Below are 21,269 nucleotides of genomic sequence, written 5' to 3'. Positions count from 1 at the left end.
AACATAGAAGGACTAAAGATCTGCTGGTCTGACATCAAACTCTTCATTATTATACTGACAAAACACTTAGAACACCATAATGTTTCCAGTGGAGACTGCAGATGCTGGATAATATTTTTAGGTTTTTCTTTCAATGTTGATAGCACTCGCTGAATCCAATGGGCTAGATTGCAGCCCTCACAAGCTGGTGAGCTGCACAACCAGAAAGCTGTGATCTACAGCACCACCTTCCAGACTTCTGGGCTTGAACATTGCACATTCAGGAACATGGTGTTGGTTGGGTATGTTACGTACCCCGTAACTGGGTTGCCAAACCAGCAGAAATGGATCACTCAGTTGGAGTCTGGATTACTAGAACTAAGAAAGTTTTATTAAAGAAACAAGCAACACAGTACTCTAATCAAAAGGATAATAAATGCAACAGTTCAGCGATGATAAACACACATGTACACAGAATTAAGATAACAGGATCAATCAAGCTCTATCGTTGTCTAGGGGTAAATGACCAGTTTCAAAGTGACGCAAAGTTCAGTTCAATTTAGTTCAGTTCAGTTCGCAGTAATCGCTGCCGTGGGAGATGGACAGTGTGGGGGGAAGGAGAGAGAGAGCAAAACAAATGAATATTCAAACGGCTTCCACACAGACCTTCGCAGTCAGCTTTCGGGCGAGTCCTTTGTGATGTCATCTGAGGTCACCGACCGTGACCCCTCCGTTTCCAGATACGATCGTTTCTCTGCGGTGAACCTGGCACCCAGGCAAGGGTGGACACACACCAGGTTCCTGCCGATCGTGCCTTTCCACCCTGTGCTTCTATGGCTTGTCCCGCGACCAGCCGTCCAAAAACTTCCCACCGACTTGTGGGAGACGCACCGCTTCCAGGGTCTCGTTACCTCGGGGTGTCGTGTGTGTCCTGCCTTAGCGAACCTGTCCCTTTTTATCCCCTTGGGGTATTGCCTGTCCATCACTTCAAACAGTTCAGGGTTCAAAGGGGGAGCCGATCTTGACAGCTCTCCTTCCGTTACTCTCTCCCGTCCCTTCATTAACATCTCCAAATGTTGCTCCATTGTTTTCCTTATCTCTCTCTCTCTCTCTCCTGAAGACAGGCAGCAGACCAACTGCTGATCCCACTGGTGCCAGCACAGGACAGCTAACATCTTAATCTATGTGTATTCTCGTCACAGGTACTACTCCACTACTTGACTCAGCTCGAGTTCTGAGCAGAAGCACAAACATCCTGAGCTCAGGGCTTGGATGTAATCTATACGGTGGATTCCCTTGCTTTCTGCATTGGTGTATATTGCATGACTCCATTCATTTGAATGGGGTTGCTGACCTGGACTGGAAAAATGTATTCTCAATTTTAATTAATTTATTTAAATTTTATGTTTGCAAATATATTCATTTTTATTATTTTTATTTTTCAATTATTTAAAAACAGCTGAAAATTAAATATTTTTGATCATCAGACATTTAGAAATGGTTATAAAGACCTTTGACATGGCAAGATTTAAAAAGGTCATGGACTAAATGGGGTTGGGTGTAAGAGCAGATTCTAATGCTAATCCTTCTGTAATGTTTCACTTTGAGGAACTGGTAATGATGCTGAAGCTGTACTGGACCTTGGGGTGTAAAAGGAAGTTGCAAAAAAAAATTGTGTGGGGAGTGAGTGTAAGAGGCAAATAAGACTGAATGCTCCAGTAAAAATACATAGAGGAAATAACTCAAAGGAATGATATTCCATTTTATCACAATTAATTTAATCAAACAAACCTATGATACAGACAAAACAGTACAGCATGAATATACAGTAGCTCTTGAATTCTCTGCCAGTTCCTAGTCAGCCTGCAAATTATTCCTCTCATGTGCCAGTCTAATTCCTGATTGAGTCTGTATCCACTATCCCCACAGGCAGTGTATTCCAGAACATAACATCTGTGTTACAATGATTATCCTCATCATCCCTTTGCATTTTTTTTGTCAAAAGTGTAAGTTTATGTCTGCAGTTGTTGATCTAATGGGAAGAATTTTGTTTGATTCACAGAATCAGAATTAGGTTTAATATGACATAATACCTCCAGAAAAATCAAGTTAAGTCAATTCTTCATACCAGTTGTCAGTTTATAATATTCAGTTGAGTTGCCTTTTGAATGGTTTGGAAATTGGTGAGTGGTAAGAATCTTCTTCAAAATTAACATAAAGTTGTGCTAATTGGGCAGGACTAGAATAAGATTCACATAGACGGTGCAGAAAGTGTTTTATGACAAACTATACCCATTGGAAAATCCTCCTTGCTCTCTTGAGTTTTGTTGTTTTAACCAATAATGTCTCACCTGATATTTAATCTCAACCAAAATCATTTAGCAAATTAAGGCTACGTCCACACGATGCCGGATAATTTTGAAAACGCCGGTTTCGAGTAAAAAAACATCAGGCGTACACACTAAGCGTTTTTCAAAATATCTCTGTCCACATTAACACGGTTATTTGGGCGAATCTGCTCTACTGGGCACACGTAGGACACAGAAAACAAGCGAAGAGGAAACGGTATACTTAGTGCGCGTTTGTCCAGTTACAGAGTAGAAAAACGTCAAAGGAATTGCTCTTGGCTCTCGCACAGGGGGACTTAAAACAAAAAAAAAAAACAAATACTGGAGCATATGGAGGCAACCGACAGGGAGTTCACAGACAGTATGACCCGGCTGACGATGAACATTGAAAAACTGACTAACTCTGTTGCATTAGTAAAGCACCTTGTCAAATGTATAAAACATGTCTGCATCAGTGTTATCTTGTATTTCCATACAATGTTACATTAGGCTGTTACACATCTATTGTCAGAGTAGTATTTGCATAAATAGGTAAACCACCTTCATACAAGCAAGGACAGAAAACGGCAAAGTGAGTATACTTATTTATTCAGTAAGCTATGGGTCAAAGTATTTGGTGAGTACATTTCTAACTCTTCTGGCTTCAGTCTCGTTGCCGTCTGTTCTGAAATGGTTAGGTTCTGCGAAGCACAGTATCAAATATTGCTCTAGTGTCAATTGTTTGGCGACAATAAAGTAGTAATAATAATAAGAAAACAATGAAATGCCAGGCTGCTGCCATCTGTTCCGGAACGTCATGACAGCGGTTTTAAAAAGCTCCGGTTACCCCGTATACACTGCAACAGATATTAAGCATTTTCAGATTTATTCACTCTGGAGACTGTTCCTGAAAATCTCCGTTTTTGGGGGATGAAAACGCCATTTTAGTGTGGACAGTGAGTCAAAACAAAGAGAAAAAGCTTCATTTTCAAAATTATCTGGCATAGTGTGGACATAACCTCACTACCACTGCTACCACACCCACTCTCTTATAGAATGGCTATTTTTACACTTAACTTTCTAACCTTATGACAGGACTGCTCTAAGGTGTGTCATTAAAGCACTATAGACATGTGAGTGATCTTTTTCTAAAATATGGAGAAATCATTTTATTTAATCATTGATTTTTTAAATATTTATATGTTTCTTCTTCAACATTTCAATAGTTTTTATATGTCCAGTCTGTGAGCTTTTATAAGGTATTGCAAAGCCAGAGTCTTGGGATACAGAGCCCAAGGTCTGCTTGGAACATATTCCCCTTTGTCAGATGCCTATCTGGGGTGACAGTTAGCTTCCTGGGAGAAGTGCAGACAGGCTGAGATGGTTGATACCAAATCTGGACTAGGCAGTGGATCCAGAACCATCCAGTTCATTGTTTCACTGTGTATTGCTCAACATAGTGGAGCACTGATCATCAAGTTGAAGGAAGGTGGGAGTTATTTGGTCTGAAATTCCTTTCTGGATGTTTTGGTCTGTGAACATGAGTGATGCAAACGAGTCAATATCGAGGACTCCCTTTGCACTTGATGAGAGTCTGTTGGGATTGTGTGGAGAAGACTAGAATATTTGCTGTAAAGTAGGCTTCTGTAAGTATATCAAACTATATCATGACTAGTCTCTGAGTCAGCTTTATCAATACATGGCCACCAGTCCTATGATGACGGACCTTGCAAGGTTGACAGACAGGAAATGACTTTGGCCTATTTTCCCCTATCAACCAAAGTATCAGATTTGGAATTATCAACAGACCCTGTAATTCTATTTCAATGAATTAATTATATCCATGTGAATAGATTGCTGGGCTGTACCATAGGAAACAAATATAATGATGTGGCCTGAAGTTATTTTCGGCTAGATGTGTAAAAGCGGTAAAATTTCCTTCATTGATGAGCATTTGTGAACCAGATGGTTTACTTCATTATGCTCATAAGCATCTTTATCTTAAGCTTGCATTGATTTCAATTAGAATGGTAATTATAATGATAATTTAGTGAATGAAGAATTGAAAAATGTTGCAAAAATAGCTTCATGATCAAAGACTGTAAGACAGCAAGCATATGTTTCATTACATATCTTTGAATTCTAATTGTGCTTTGCAAGACTTCAGTATTTCATTTGCTGATAACACTATTAATCAAACTTTAATATCTTTTTGCATGAATTTTCCATTTATTAAGGTGCTAACTCCTAAAATCTAATTTGGGATTTCATCATCAAACTGCATTGGGTTATTTGCTGCATGGAGAATTTTTTTACATATACGCTACTCAGTTTCATTTTTTAACACGACCTAGAAAATCTGAAGCATCTGTTGAGATCCAGGGAGTGTTTTCAAATGCACGAATATATTTCAGGGAGTTCTGCTTGATGATGCAATAAGTAATGAAAATATGTCAAAGCCCTTTCAATAATTAGAAATTCAAATTCTGACTGCTTGACTCTTCTGACCACTTCTCTATTCCTCCTTGTTGTGCATTGTATGTTGACATAGAAATGGTGCTGGAACAATTATTGTTTTTTTTGCTTATATATTATGTGCCTGTCTAAATACAGGAATCTAAATTGAGGAATAAATAACTATCATTAAAAGAATGAGACTGACTACCACCAACCACTGAAATATGGTTCTTCTTAAAAATAATGTCGGGTTTTCATGTGCATGACGGAAATGGTGGTTGTTCGTCGTGTTTTGACAATGACAGGAAACCTGTACAGGAGAGTTTTTAAAGTGGAAAAGCCACTTGCATAGGAGCAGTTCCTCTCTCTTGCCTTTGGAAGACTGGGTCAGGTGATAGACCATTTCTAAAGTTGTAACAAATCATTTTTGTCAAGTTTACCTCAGTTAGACATCTCAAATATTTTTAGTTACTTTTTCTTTATATAGGATGATCCCAGCAAGCATCCTTCCCTGCTGCATCATCGGGCCTTAACTTCTATTTTCAAGATTTCCATTATCTCAATTGACTCTCATGCTTTGTCAGAAATATAATAATTCAGAAAATCCATATTTTTGAGGAAACACTTAATCCAATTTATTTCATATTTCCTACTGCAGTGTGCTGAATTTAATTTATAGTAAATGAAAGCAGGATACATGATGCTTTACTGAACATCCTCAGAAAAGGATGTTCCTTGACCACTCAGTAGTTTGCACCCCTCCCTTCCATTCACCTTTCCCTTTCCAATTTTTCTGTTGCTAGCTTCCATCATTCCTTCCTGAAATAAATTTGAGGTATAACTTCATTTTTTGCTCAATTTTTAATCTAACAGTAATGGTGATTTTTATATCAGTGGCCATGTCCTTTTTCTTTTGTTCTCTGAACCAAATTTGTAATATTAAGGAGACCTTTTCTGCATTCTTTCAAGTTTTAACAAAAGGTTGCATGCAATATAATCCATTGAATATCATTGCTCTAGTCCAGCCTTATATTTTGTCATTAAAAAAATTTGAATGCAGTCTGCTTCACATGAATGGAAATGATAAAAATGGTTTTATTAAATCCATGAGTCTGAAGTTTTAAAAAAAAACCTGGTTGCAATTATGTTCTGTACCTAGGGGATTCTCCAATCTATCATAGAGAGATGAGGTGTGTTTTACTTAGCGAAAGGTCAGAAATCTGTTGTAGGATTAATAAAACCAAAACACAGTTATCACAAAATAGTTGAATGTATGCTTGTTGCTCACCCTCCTCTTTGAATAAGTTCCACTAAGTTATAGAGTTATGCTTTGGAATAACAGCTGTGTTGTAGGTCTGTGATTTCTCAACGCTTGTAATAGCTTTTACCATATACCTAGATTGTCAAACACTTCAAATTACCAAAGCGCAATACATTCAGGTAAATAATTTTGAAGAGTTAATGCTGTCAATGTCAGTATCGGGTTTCATTCTAATGCAGTTATTTATAAAATTACCAGGGTAGTTCAAAACTATCTTAGTGTCATAACTTTTTCTCAAGCATGGTCATAAATTTCTGGCTGTGCAGTTAGTGGATGATCGATAGCAACCTAAGTATTTTTGATGCACCCTTGTACAGGTAATGCATCCAGTTTCTAAAATGAGAATGTTGAGGTGGAAATGCTCAGCAGATTCTAACTACAAAGCAAATTTAATATGGGTCGCACAGCAGGTACTGCTGCTACCTGACATTGCCAGTAATCTGTGTTTGATCCTGATGTTCCATGATGCCTTTGTGGAGTTGATGCATTCTCCCTTTGACTGTGTGGATTTCTGTCTTGCATTTCATTACACCAAAGAGTGTAATTCTTTCACCACATTGAAAGATCACAGAGAAAATTCGCGAGGATGTTGTTGGGTCTGGAGGACCTGAGTTATAAGGAAATATTGAATAGGTTAGGCCGCTATTCTTTAGAATGTAGAAGATTGAGGGGAGATTTGATAGTGGTACACAAAATTGAGGGGTACAGATTGGGGGGGAAAGCTTGCTTGCATTTATTTTCTGAGGTTAGATGGGACTACAACTAGAGGTCATGGGTCATGGGTTAATGGTGGAAGGTGAGAAGTTTAAGGGGAACATGAGGGGAAACTTCTTCACTCAGAGGGCCGTGAGAGTGTGGATTGAGGTGCCAGCACAAGTTGAACTTGATTTCAACACTAAAGTGAAGTTTGTATGCATATATGGATGGTAGGGATATGAAGGGCTCTGGTCCTGGTGCAAGTCGATGGGAGTAGGCAGTTTTAAATGTGTTTGGCATTGATTGGATGGGCTGAAGGGCCTGTTTCTGCACTGTATTTTTCTATGACTCAAGCGTGTTAGCTGCTAGCTTTATTAGTTCTACTAAATTGTGGGCTGAAGGGCCTGTATTGTGCTGTAGGTTTTCTAAATTACCCCTAATGTAGATATGTGGTAGGAAAACGTGGAAGACTTAATGGGCATTTAAGAGTGAACAGATATCGTGACTGTAAGTGGGGTTGCTAGGTTTTCTCAAGATCCTGTGCAGAAGCCTTGAGCCACATAGCTGCCTGCTATGCAAGAAAAAATATGAAATGGTGTTTTTGGGTTTACTGCTTAAGAGGATTTGAATCAGTTATCCTTTATGATACCAAGGAAACTAGGAGCAATAACTAAATGACATCAGTCATTTTAAGGATGTTGCTTATCATGTCACAACAAAAGTAATTGTTCCTTTCAAAGATGGGCTGCCAGAATCTAATTGAAGATTCTGGTGAATGTTGTATCTGGTACTCCCAATGTGGCCTCCTGTACATTGGTGAGACCTGATATAAGTTAATCGATTTGTGGGGCACCTCCACTCCATCCACCAAAAGTGGAATTCCTCCTGGCCAATTATTTTAATTCTTGTCCCCATTTCCATTCCGATATGTTAGTCCATGACTTCCTCTTTTGCCACGAAGAGGCCACTCTCAAGGTGAAGGAGCAACACCTCATATTCTGTCCAGGTAGCCTCAAACCTGATACCATGAACATCAATTTTTCTTTCTGGTAATTTTTTCCCCTCTCCCTTCCTCTTCAATTCACCACTCTGGCTTCTTATTCCTTCTATACACTTGCCTATCACTTGGTGCCCCTCCCATTTCTCCTATGGTCCACTCTCCACTCCTAACAGATTCCTTCCTCTCCAGACCTTTACCTTTGCCACCCACCTGGCTTCACCTATCACCTAGCTAGTCCTTGTTCCCCTCTCCCCACCTGTTTATTCCGATGTCTTGCCTCCTTCCTTTCCTGAAGAAGGGTCTGGGCCAGAAATGTCGACTGCTTATTCATTTCCATAGATGCTGCCTGACCCGCTGAGTTCCTCCAGCGTTTTGTGTGTGTTACTCTGGTGGAAGCTGGTTTTGTTTATGTAAGATTACTGTGTAGGTAATGGATTAATTTACATTCTTTTCCAGAGTTGAAAGAAAGTTTGTCCCGCATGGGTTCGGATTTAAAACAAGGTTTCATTAGCTCTCTGAAAAACGCCTGGCAGACTCTGAATGAATTTGCACGTGCCCATACTTCAACTCAGCTGCAAGTGGAGCTGGAGAAGGTAGCAAATCAAATTAAAGAGGAGGAAGATAAACATGTGGAGGAAGGTAAATTATACTATGTTCTCTCAGCTATTAATGTATGACATATTGTATATCCAATGCTTTCCCCCAAATAAATAGTATTATTCATTGCATCTTCAATTTTTCCACACCACTGATCTTCACTAGAAGAACTATAAACTGTGCAAGCTACCATGTGTAACAGTTTGCAAAAGGTGAAAGTGAGCAGGAGATGGTTCTTGTGGTTAATATAAACTTGGAGATGGCAGATGGATAAGAGGAAACTGGAGTGAAATGAACGTTTAAAGTGAGCATGCTTAGGAGACTAGTGCCGTCTATGTTGCCTCAACAGATGAAATCATCTGTGATCTTGATGAACGTTGTTTACTTGGGGAGACATGATAGCATAATGGTTACCACAGTGTTTTACAGTACCAGCAACCCGGATTCAGTTCCTGCCACTGTCTGTAAGGAGTTTGTATGACTTCCCCGTGACTGCATGGGTTTCCTCTGGGTGGGCTAGTTTCCTGCCACAGTCCAAAGACTTGTGGGTTGGCAGGTTGAGTGGTCATTGTAAATTGTCCCGTGATTAGGTTAGGGTTAAATTGGGAGATTGCTGGCAGTGCGGCTCGAAGGGCCGGAAGGACCTGTTCCACACTGTATCTCAATAAAATAAATAAAATAATAATCAGCTCTTTGCAACTGTTTCAGAAGGTGGTGTTGAACTTCATTGGAATGGAAAATGGCAGTGAAAGAATGGTTAATGGCAATCCAGTCAAAATCGAAAGTATCTAAAAATCAAAGCTCTTTTAGGCTGTAAGAGAAGAGCAAGGATCAAGAAAAGAATCGCAGTATCTGTGCTAGGGTGGGTGATGATGCAGTGGTGCTGGCGAAGGGTTTAAAGCAGAAGAAAAGAGGAAGAAAGGAGAAGTGGCAAGTATTATTTGCACTCAATATTGACCTGGGGAGAAGCTGGGCTCTATCCTCCCCAGCCCCATGACTGCAGATCCCTACAATATCCTGAGGAAAGTTACCATGGTGAGATTGTCAATTGAATCAGGCCCAGCCGTACCAACAATGTTTTTCAAACTAGATTTAAACTTGCTGCAAAATGGTTTATGTTTCTTGATATGTGAAAAACGTGCACTAACTGAAGCTCGAGGCCACTTGATTCAATGGGTGCAAATGCAGTAATCTTTTAGAAGCCAAGTAGCATATAGGACTCAATAGTTTCTTCAGTCAGATAGTTTCTTATGCCACCTAACACCAGCACATTGTGACTAATATATGTGGATCAGCAATTCATCAGGGTTATCTACCTTTTGTGAAACATCTTATCAATGGAAAAAATGAAAGCAGTGATGTGTTATTAGAGTATTCCAACTCTTGGTCATTTGCCATCCTGGTTTGAACATTTGACAATTGGAATATCAATATTTCTCACTGCTGTAGATGTTTCTAGATATGGAGTAATGGTAAAGACTTGCCAAGCACAATAGTGCTGTTAGTGGTCTTTTAAAGAAAGTAAAGATTAGCTTTATTTGTCACATGTGCATTGAAACATATAGTGAAATGCGTCATTTGCATCAATGACCAATATAATCCAAGGATTGTGCTGAGGGCAGCCTGCAGGTGTCGCCACACTTCTGGTGCCCACATAGCATGCCCACAACTCACTTACCCTAACCTGTACATCTTTATAATGTGGGAAGAAACCGACGAACCCAGAGGAAACTTGCGTGGTCCTGGGGAGAATGTACAAACTCCTTACAGATGGTGGGTATTGAACTCCATTCGGTGATTGCTGGCATTGTAAATCGTTGTGCTAACAGCTATGTTACAATGCTGCTCTGAGTAACACTTGTCTGGGCTGTCAACAGCATGTAGGCTTAAGATCAACACATCTCCCTCCATCATTCTTCACTATCCATCTTCCCCTGTCTTACAACTATAGGTATTGAAATCGATTCAATATTAATGTCAAAATGCTAATTTCCTAAACCATCAGTCAAAGTCATAGGAAGAAAGTGAATTAAAATATAATCATTCACCAAGCTTGATTACTTTGGTTTCTAGTGCAGAAGTGTAGATATTCTAGACAACTAATGTTCTTGAATCTTAAATGATAAATTCTACACGTAAGCTTTATTAGGGGCAATACTTGGTTAATGCTGCCATGGCACATTGCACAACTCGTACCAAAAACCTTACATTGTTCTTTAGTTTTGCATTTCCCAGTAATCTACAGATTTCATGGGTGTGAAGCAGTCAAATGATGGATAGTGGTAGATATAAAGCTGCTTTCACCTCTCTTTTTCCCATCATCATTTTACATCATTTTCATGCATTGCATCTCTACAAATGACCTCACTACATCAGCCACCTTGTCATTTATTTCACCAACCAGAATAAAAGTTGAAGAGTTAATATTTACAAAGTGGTCCTGGTGTAGACCTGGAACTTTCAGAGTTGCTAGAATGCCACAGAGCTCTACTTCTTACAAAGCCAAAAGGAAAGGTAATGGCAGGGCATATCTTCCTGTGCCTCTGCTCGTAGTAATGTAAATAACCAGGAAACTCATATTCTGAGGTTGTCTGACTTTGTATTCAGTTGTTCATGAAAGATTGGCAAGATTTAGCTGGTGAGGTATGTGGCATTACATTTGAAAAGGGCAAACAAAGCATTTAAATAAATTATAAATGGTACATGAACAGAGATGAATTGGAGTCTATGTCCATAAATTGCTGAAGATAACGGAACAGATAAATGTAAAAAAGACATGCAGTATATTTGGTTGCATTCAGCATAACCATCAGATGTTTATTGGGCTACAAATAGAACATTGCATACATTCCTGATCAGGTTACAAAAACTGGTGGAGAAGATTCAGAGGTGATTTGCCAAGGTGCAAGAACATTTGTTAAGAGGGCAGACTAGGGCTATTTGGGAGATGGGAGGGTGAAGGGAGTTACTATTGGGGTGTGTCAAAAAATATTGAGATGACAACACAAAGTGAGCAGAAAGGAAGTTATATCCACACCAGAGAGGCTAACAGTGGAAAGATACTGTGTGGCTGACTAAGTTCTTCCAGCATTTCTGTCTTTGTTTTGGTTTCCAGTGTCTGCAGTTTTATTTGTTTTCTGTTGATTTAAAGTAATTGGTAAAAGAATGAAAGTGCAGTTCAAAAAAGTAAGAGATATCTGCTATTGTTAGGGTGCAAGAACTTGCTATCAGAAAGCCCCGTCATACTTGGGTACGTGAGTATTTGATGTGATGGAGCTCACTGAAACAAACATAAGGATCTGGAAATTATATACATTTTTTTCAGGATAGCAGAGGCCAAATGGCTACTTGCTCTGTCATAAATTTCTGGACAATGATGGATCACTGATGTGTAGATCTAGATTATTTTTTTGGACCTTGGTTATTGTCGTTTTTAGGCTTGGCTTTCCTGGTCTGATGGATTAAAAACATATTTAAATAAATTGGATAATCCAGATAAATTCTTTTGCACCAAGTCAATATAGGCAATTATGTCCTGGATAACAGGTTTTTTTCTTGTGTTGCATTATGTAACTTAGAGCAAAAGCTGGTGGAAAGTCCAGAATCATCCAAGGATGAAGATTCAGCTGTGAAGATTGGAATGCTGAATGGAGGACAGCGTATTGATTATGTTCTACAAGAAAAACCAATTGAAAGCTTCAACGAGTATCTGTTTGCTCTTCAGAGCCATTTATGTTACTGGTAAGAATGAGTTTTTTTTTAATAAAGGGCTGCTCATCTGCCATTGGCTGCAGCAGTGTCTGTTCCAGAGAGTCACTGGCATTCTGCTGCACAGTGTCTGTTCCACAGTGTCACTGGCAAGCTGCAACATAATATCGTTGAGCATACTGAGCACTTTAAAGATTCCTTGCAATGAATCTGGAAGTAAAAACACACCTACCTACATTTTTCAAATATTTTAAAGTGTAAATGAGATTCTTGCAAACAAAATCAAAATGGAAATTGAAATATTGAAAGTGAACATTGAAGCACTTCTAGAAAGAAGAAATTTTCAAATACTTGAAAGAATGGCAATCTAAAATTTAAAAAAAAGTTTTATAGCTTCCTAAATGCTTTAAAGTTGTGATCATGATTTAATGTTGAATTAAATCTTGCATGAGGCATGGTGTAGCATTTATGAGTTTTTCAGAAAGTTCTGAAATTTTATTCACTGCAAAGGCAGCAATGATAACCTGCCATGTTCCTTAGAAGTTGTGCACTACTCTGATTTGTAAATACATTATCAGTGTTTCATTGTTGCTGGGAAGATCATGAAAACCCAAATACACCAAATAGATCATGAAAACTCAAATACACCGCAAACTCTGGTTTCCGCTTCCCTATTCGACTAGTTATATCCTCAAAGAACTCCAGATTTAATTAAACTGACTTCCTTTTCATAAATATAATTCATAATGAAATGTTTAAATTTGCTATTGTAGTTTATTACCTTTTTTGTAAGACCTAGTGAGTAAAATATAGCTTTATAATTGCCTCCAAATGTACATGATCACTGGACTATTTCTTGAAGGCTGCATCTTCAGGAATGAATTACAAAAGTTAATTGATCATTTTTCATGATTGCTGGGAGGGATTTCCTAAGCATATTAAAGGTGTAACCTTAAATGTAGGCCTTGATTTTATACAAGAATATTCTCTTCTGTGACTGGAGATTTGATTGCAATTTATCTACCAAGTTATAACTACTACACACATTAGCCCAAAGGGACCCAAGTTACTGAAGAACCATTTGTCTAGATACTAATGTTAATACTTACAATATCCCACTATAATTTTATTCCATTGAAAGTCTTGTTCTCTTAGGCATTCCATTGTGAGTCTACTCATTAAATTTAAGGATATATAAACCAGTCATGTAAAAGATGTAGGTTAACCATGCTTTTATTTATTGCCTGCTTTCAAACAGGTACCTTAGTTTACACCATCAATATCTATTAATCTTGCAAAATCAATGATAATGTGGAACTCTTAATATAGGGACGGCACTGCAGACATGAAATTCTATTTGCAGAAATTGCAAATACTTATGCAGGAAATACTGCAGCATGTTCTTGCCTCACTACATGTGCCACATGCTAGTGAGGTGAGAAATACAGTACTATAGCTATGGTGTCTAAGACTTTTGCACAGTACTGTAGCAGTCTTATGTATTGCACTGTACTGCTGCTGCAAAAAAAACCATATTTTATGACAAATGTGAGTGATGATAAACCTGATTCTGATGTGGGTCTCTATCGTGGACTGAGAGTAGGAAGAGAGTTGGGAGAGCGGGATCATGGTTTGGAAAGGGGAAGTGAAAGAGTAGGGAGCAGAAAGCACAAGAGAGCCCATAAAACACAGGAACAGAGTTAGGCCACGTACCCCATCGAGCCTGCTCCGCTATTCCTTAATGGCTGATCCCAGATCCCACTCAACCCATACACCTGCCTTCTCGCCATATCCTTTGTTGCCCTGACTGATCAGGAAACTATCAACTTCCGCCTTAAATATACACACGGACTTGGCCTCCACTGCAATCTATGGCAGAGCATTCCACAGATTTACTACTCTCTGGCTGAAAAAACGTCCTCCTTACCTCGACATTCTGTAATGATCAATAAACCAATTGTTTGGAATCAAATAACCTTACCTGGTGTCTCTGGGCTGGGTGTGTCTGCAACCATGCCACCTCCCACCCCCTTCACTCTGCTGCCTGTCGCACATCCCACCTGCACCACTCTACCCTTGCCATTCCCAACAAACTCGCTGTCTGCTCCACGTTGACAAATACAAGTGCAAACGTCTTAGGAACCTTAGAGATAAATGTATATCTGTGTCTTGCACGGTACTGTAGGTTCAACATAAGGCTGAGGAGTTCATGCAGAAGGATGGGGATTTCAGAGTTATGGATCTTTGGGCTCTCTTCCACGGCATGTGGGATCTGTGCAAACAAGGAAGGTTGATTCTGAACTCGCGAGGAACCAATATCCTTTGGTGCTACTCCAGAGGGTTTAAACCAGAGTGAAATGAAGATAGGACCCACAACAGCAGGGCAACAGGTGGTAGAATTGAGAGCAAGAAAGCTGGAATGACAAATAAGGCTGAAAAGAAGGGCAGCAAGGGGCAGACCAATAAGTGTGGTGGGACCTTTGGGCTGAAATGTGTTTATTTCAATGCTAGGAGTCTTATGGCCGAGGAAGGTGAACTTGGAGCCTAGATTAGTACATAGAATTATGATCACACACAAAATGCTGGAGGAACTCAGCAGGCCAGGCAGCACCTTTGGAAAAGAGTACAGTTGATGTTTTGGGCTGAGACTTTGACTGTACTCTTTTCCATAGACGCTGCCTGGCCTGCTGAGTTCCTTCAGCATTTTGTGTGTGTTGCTAGGATATCCAGCATCTGCAGATTTTCTCTTGTTTGTGATGGAATTATGATGTTGCCATCAACATAATGGCTGTAATATAATGAGGGACAGGACTGGCAGCTCAATGTTCTTGGGCTTTGTTTTATAGGTGATAGAGTGTGAGGTAAAAGAGGGAGAGGGGGTACACTACCAATAAAAGAGAATGTGTCAACAGTATTCTAGAGATGACAAATTGAAGGCTCATCCACAGAGGCGATTTGGGTGGATCTCAAAAATAAGGGTGCAATTACTCTGTTAGGATTATATTATAGGTCCCCAAGTAGGCACTTGGAGGTGAAGACACAGATATGTAGACAGCTCTTAGAAAGGTGCAGGAGCAGCAGGGTTATAGTGGGATCTGTAACTTCCCCGTATTGATTGGCATTTCCTTAATGCGAGAAGCATAGTGAAGGCGGCATTCCAGCAGTGCATCCAAGAGGGGCCTGGAAGTGGCATGTGGAGAATTCATAGGGGGGCAAAACATACTGTACCTAGTTTTGGGAAATGAGCCAGACCAGGTGACAGACCTGATAGTAGACGAACTTGAGGAATAGTGACTACAACTCATAATGTTTTGCGATAGTTTTGAGTAATATTAAAATCAAATCATGTGGGTAGGTACTAAATTGGTGGAAGGAAAACTATGACAGGATAAGTCAAGAGCTAAGGGACATCGATTGGGAGCAGCTGCTGTTGGACAAGTCCATGTCTGACATGTGGGAATTGTTTAGAAACCGACTGATTAGAACTCAGGAACCTTAGATGACCTGAAAAGTCATAAATTTTGTCAGGAACTAAGTAAAAGCATCCACAGGATGTAGAAGGCTAAAACAGACTGGGCCCTTGTGGAATATAAAGATAGCAGGAAAGTGCTCAAGCTCTTGATTAGCAGGATCAGGGAAACTCCAAGTCATCCCAAGTCACTTTTTTTTTAAAAAAAAGGGGGGGATAAGTAAGGAGAGGGTAAGCCCACACAAGGATAAAGGAGGAACCTGAACTTGGAGTCAACAAAAGTGCTGAGGTACTAAATAAGGATTTGGAGGATAGTGAAAGAAGAGTGTGACGTGCTAATGTGCTGAGATATATTGAAGTTAAGGAAGAGGTTGTCCTGGATCTTCTGGAAAACATTAAAATGGATAAATCTCTGAAGTCTGATAACATATGTTGTAGAATATTGAAAGAAGCAAATGAGAAGATTGCTGGGACTTTGACAAAGATTTTCATGTCATCACTAGCAACAGGTGAGGTTCAGGCAGACTAGCAAATGTTTTGCTTTTGTTTGAGAAGGAAAACAGGGATTATCTAGGTAATTGTAGGCTAGTGAGCCTCACGCCAGTGGTAGGGAAACTATGGGAGGGTATGCTTAGGGGATGGGATTTCAGTGGTTCAAAGGTCCAATTTAATGTCAGAGAAGTGTATACAATATACATCCTGAAATGCTTTTTTCTTCACAAAACATCCACGAAAAGAGAAGTGCCCGAAAGAATGAACGACAGTTAAACATGAGAACCCCAAAGTCCCCCCCCAGCATTGCCTCCTTCGCGCAAGCGGCAGCAAGGCAAAAATACCCCCCCCCCGCAAAGAAAGCGCACCTGCTACTGAGCGCAAGTGTGAGCTAGGTGATAGCAAAGACACAGACCTTACAGTTGCCCCAAAGACTATTGCATTTTATCCAGCATTCAACAAACCACAGGTTCTCTATCTCCCTAATTTTCACAGCGAGCAGGAGACATAACAACAACCCGCTGGTTTATGATGTTAAAAAAATCTGTTTCGCCACTTTTTATGAGCTCCGTGCCTGAAGATCTCAAAGATCTCGGATCTTCGGGCCTACAGCAAAAGATTTTCAGGCCTTGCCAACGGCACATGAGTCTCCTGCCATGACACCGACTCTCAATTCGCCCACCTCCACAGCCCTGAGATCTTAGGCTTCCAAACATGAGGCCGACTCTCAGGCTGAACCCATGGTGTGCGGAACAACGGCCGGTCCTGAAACCCCGAGAACGGGTCCCATTCCCGCAAAGAAATGAAGTCTGCCTGTAACTCCAGGTCAGGATCTTCAAAAGAACCCTGAAAGGGAAAAATAAAGTTATTAAAGATGGAGGTAGAGCTGTTTCCAAAGATGCAAACAAAGGAGTCGCCGATAAGTGTCATTTAACTCCGCCTCCAACTTCCCAAGAAGATTTATGTGCATTTAGAAAGATTGAGGGTAGAGCTGGTAGAGGTTTTTTAAATTATCAGAGGGATAGATTGGATAGGCAGTCAGAATCTGTTTCCTAGGAAAGAAATGTCAAACACCAGAGGACATGCTTTTAAGTTGTCGGGGGTAGGGGAGGGGGGTGGTGGAGAAGAGTTTAAAGATGATGCAAGGGCCAAGTTTTATACCATAAGTTCAGAATCAGGTTGAATATCACTGGTATATGTCGTGCAAAAACGTAGTGTGGTAGCGATCATGGGTTCAATGTCCATTCAGAAATCTGATGGCAGAAGGGAAGAAGCTGTTCCTGAATTGTAGAGTGCATGTCTTCAGACTCCTGTACCTCCTTGCTGACGGTAGCAATGGGAAGAGAAGCAGCTATTCTGGTGGAGCTTGAGGATTTTAGATGGAAATGGGGGATATGTGAATGATATACCGAAGGAGGCATCAAGAACAGCACAACATTGTGGGCCAAGTGGTCTATCCAGTGCTGCACTATTCTATGTTCTGTATTTTCCACTTTTAACCTGAAATTTGAATATGGTGAATGGTTATGATAGACTGAAGTTAAATCAGTAGAATGCTGATTATATTTGCAATGAAATGTGTCTCAACTTTCAAGACAAAACTAGGATTCCATTTACAACTTGGAACCATCTTGCTAAAATGGGATGACTTGTGAGTTTAAGTGTGAGTTGTATAATTGAGATCCAAAGCAAGATTAAATTAATGAAAATGTATCTAACTTTGGAACATTTAAAGTGTTTTGCTGTTGCAAGGCTTTGTCATCAAGTATGCATGAGAGTAAAATTCAGAAGCTGGAATATCCTTGTCTATTTTCAGTAGAGGAGCCTGTCTCCTGGGACTTTTATTTATATATATATATTTGTTTCAAAACACCCCAAGGATATTTAGAATCAGAATTAGAATAAGGTTTAATATCACTGGCATATGTTGTGAAATGTGTTGTTGTCCATCAGCAGTACATTGCAATACATAATTTAAAAAAATAGTGAGTTAAGTGGGTTAGGCTGTGACCTGCACTCTGAGCTCTGTGTCTGAGGACCACACAACATTCATTCAGCTGAACTGAGGCTTGTGGCTGTGCCCTGCTCCAGCTGCTAAGGGCTTCATGTCTGTAGATTTACTTTTGTTCTGAATGCTATTTGCTTACTTTTAATGTTTGCAGGATTTGTTTTCTCTCTGTCTCTGTCTCTCTCTCTCTCACTCTCACTCTCCCCCCCCCCCCCACATTGAGTGTTTGACAGTTTTTAATGGGTTCTTTTGGATTTCTTTGTTTTATGGCTGTCTTTGTTTTAAGATTGTATAATGTATACATACTTTGATAAATGTACTTTGAAGTGTATATTTTTTTAAAAAGTTAAACAAATAGTGCAAAAAGAGGAAAAAAATAGTAGTGAGGGAGTACTCACTAGTGAGTAGTGAGGGAAAATAGTAGTGGATTCAATGTCCATTCAGAAACCTAATTGCAGAAGGGAAGAAGCTATCCCTGAATCATCAAGTGTGTGCCTTCAGGCTTCTGTACCTCCTTCCTATAGGTCCTGGGTGATGGGGGTCCTTTATGATGGATGCTGCCTTTTTGAGACATCACTCCTTGAAGATATCTTGGATAATGGGGATGCTAGTGCCTACGATGGAGCTGACTGAGTTCACAACTTCCTGCAGCTGATCCAGTGCAGTGTACCCCCACCATGCAGCCATTTAGAATGCTCTCCACAGTACACCAGTAGAAATTTGTTAGTGTCTTATGGGTAAATTTTAACCCAGGAGATGGTTGCAAGTAATAATTATTTCATTTGTATCAACCAAAATTTTAACTTGTTTGGGTCTAGATATACCAGGAATAAAGGCACTTTCTATCAATGGTAATGCTTGTTAGGATTATTGCCTTTAATGTCAAGATCAGTCCTTCGAAAACAGTTTTTGTGAGATGGGCTTTTATGCTGGTGCCCCAAAATGCATATATAATTTTTCCAGATCATGCAGCAGTTTGACAGTAAACCCTTCATCTTGCCTCTGTACAACATACATCGGTGACCAGTGGTTGCCTCAGGGACCTGTTATGGGATCATGATTTTTATAAATGACCTGGATGAGGAAGTGGAGGGATGGGTTAGTAAGTTTGCTGATGACACAAAGGTTGGAGGTGTTGTGGATAGTGTGTCAGAGGTTACAGCGGGACATCGATAGGATGCAAAACTGTGCTGAGAAGTGGCAGATGGAGTTCAACGCAGATAAGTGTGAAGTGGTTCATTTTGGTAGGTCAAATATGATGGCAGAATATAATATTAATGGTAAGACTCTTGGCAGTGTGGAGGATCAGAGGGATCTCGGGGTCAGAGTCCATAGGACGCTCAAAGCAGCTGCGCAGGTTGATTCTGTGGTTAAGAAGGCATATGGTGTATTGGCCTTCATTAATCGTGGAATTGAATTTTGGAGCTGAAAGGTAATGTTGCAGCTATATAGGACTGTTGTCAGACCCCACTTGGAGTACTGTGCTCAGTTCTGGTCATCTCACAAGGAAGAATGTGGAAGCCATAGAAAGGGTGCAGAGGAGATTTACAAAGGTGTTGCCTGGATTGGGGAGCATGCCTTATGAAAACAAGTAGAGTGAACTCGGCCTCTTCTCCTTGGAGTGACGGAGGATGAGAGTTGACCTGATAGAGGTGTATAAGATGATGAGAGGCATTGATTGTGTGGATAGTCAGAGGCTTTTTCCCAGGGCTGAAATGGTTGCCACAAGAGGAAACAGGTTTAAGGTGCTGGGGAGCAGGTACAGAGGAGATGTGAGGAGTAAGTTTTTTTATGCAGAGAGTGGTGAGTGCGTGGAATGGGCTGCCGGCAACGGTGGTGAAGGCAGATGTGGTAGGGTCTTTTAAGAGACTTTTGGATAGGTACATGGAGCTTAGAAAAATAGAGGGCTATGGGTAAGCCTAGTAATTTTTAAGGTAGGGACATGTTCGGCACAACTTTGTGGGCCGAAGGACCTGTACTGTGCTCTAGGTTTTCTGTGTTTCTATACACTGGGGTAATAGATGATACTGAGAGGGTTCTGTTTCTAAGCATTTAACAAGTTTCCTCAGCCCTTTGACCTGCATTGCTCCCCAGTGCAAGTACAGCCTTGCCAATTAACATGAATGTATGAGTTGAATCTCCATACAATCAATGTAGTTATGCCATGTAATATGTATTTAATTTTTTGTGAGAATATTGAAGCACCTTGGCAGCTCTGTGCACAGGAACAAGAATATGGGATAGGAAAACCAGGTTGGATTCCCCAAGCAACCACAATCGTTCACTGCTGCAAGGAAAATATTAATGTAAATTAAAATGAGAGAGCAGAGGAACAGAAGGTTCCCCAGATTGCAATCAAAAGCGTGGGCGGTGGTTCAAAGGTTGGATAATTGAGAAGTTCAACGTATAAGATTGCAAAAGGATGAAGACTGTTGAATTATTGAAACCTCAATGGGATACCTTCCCTGTCATTTACCATCTGGTGTTTTGATGAAAGCATATTGACACTAATCTCATACAGTGCATTTATACTTAGATGTGTCCTCAGTTTGCTGTCAGTCAACTTCCAATTAGTGCCTGTGCGTTGCTGGTATATTACTGTCATTTCACATACTAATCTCTAAAGTAAGTCTTTATCAAAGACCCTCTCAAAATCCAAGTACATCTCATCTATTAGTTCTCCCTTATCTATTATAGCAGTTATATCTGGGGAAATAAAAGTCGGTAGGTTTGTCAAACATTCTTTCCCTTTCATAAATGAAGTTGACTTTGTCTATTATTTTTGATATTTTCTAATGGTATGCGGGAAACCCTAAAGTCCCACCAGCTCTCTTTTCCCCCATCTAGCAGTGTCATGTGTCAAAAGCGATTAGAGTTTAGAGATGTTTCTGAATATGATGTTCAGTAAGTTTAGGACTTGCGAGAATTTAAACTAAAATGCTGATCAAAACTACAAACTCTGAGTCATAATTTATTTGGATCTGTATGCTTCTTCCAGATCATCCACAATGTAATATTTTTTCCTGATTCCCCAACAATACTTAAGGGCAGGGGAAAAAAGCCCTTTTTCAAAATTCAAAGTACATTTATTATTGAAGTATATGTACTATATATATAACCTTGAGATTTGTCATCTTACAGGCAGCTACAAAACAAAGAAATCCAATAAAACCCTTTTTTAAAAAAAAATCATCAAACACGCAATGTGCAAAAAA

The 21,269-nt window shown here is 39.9% G+C and overlaps 1 protein-coding gene across 1 annotated transcript in view; it reads left to right on the top strand.

Annotated features, from left to right (window-relative positions):
• Positions 1 to 21,269, top strand: part of sec23ip (SEC23 interacting protein) — a 162,802-nt gene that overhangs the window by 110,237 nt on the left and 31,296 nt on the right. The window contains exons 16-17 of the mRNA XM_072239520.1: positions 8,237 to 8,419; positions 11,956 to 12,118. Of these exons, the coding sequence (XP_072095621.1) occupies positions 8,237 to 8,419; positions 11,956 to 12,118 (346 nt within the window). The remainder of the gene's footprint in view (positions 1 to 8,236; positions 8,420 to 11,955; positions 12,119 to 21,269) is intronic.

Source organism: Mobula birostris, chromosome 21 (genome assembly GCF_030028105.1).
Source record: "Mobula birostris isolate sMobBir1 chromosome 21, sMobBir1.hap1, whole genome shotgun sequence".
NCBI lineage: Eukaryota > Metazoa > Chordata > Chondrichthyes > Myliobatiformes > Myliobatidae > Mobula > Mobula birostris.
This window is presented reverse-complemented; position numbering and strand designations above follow the sequence as displayed.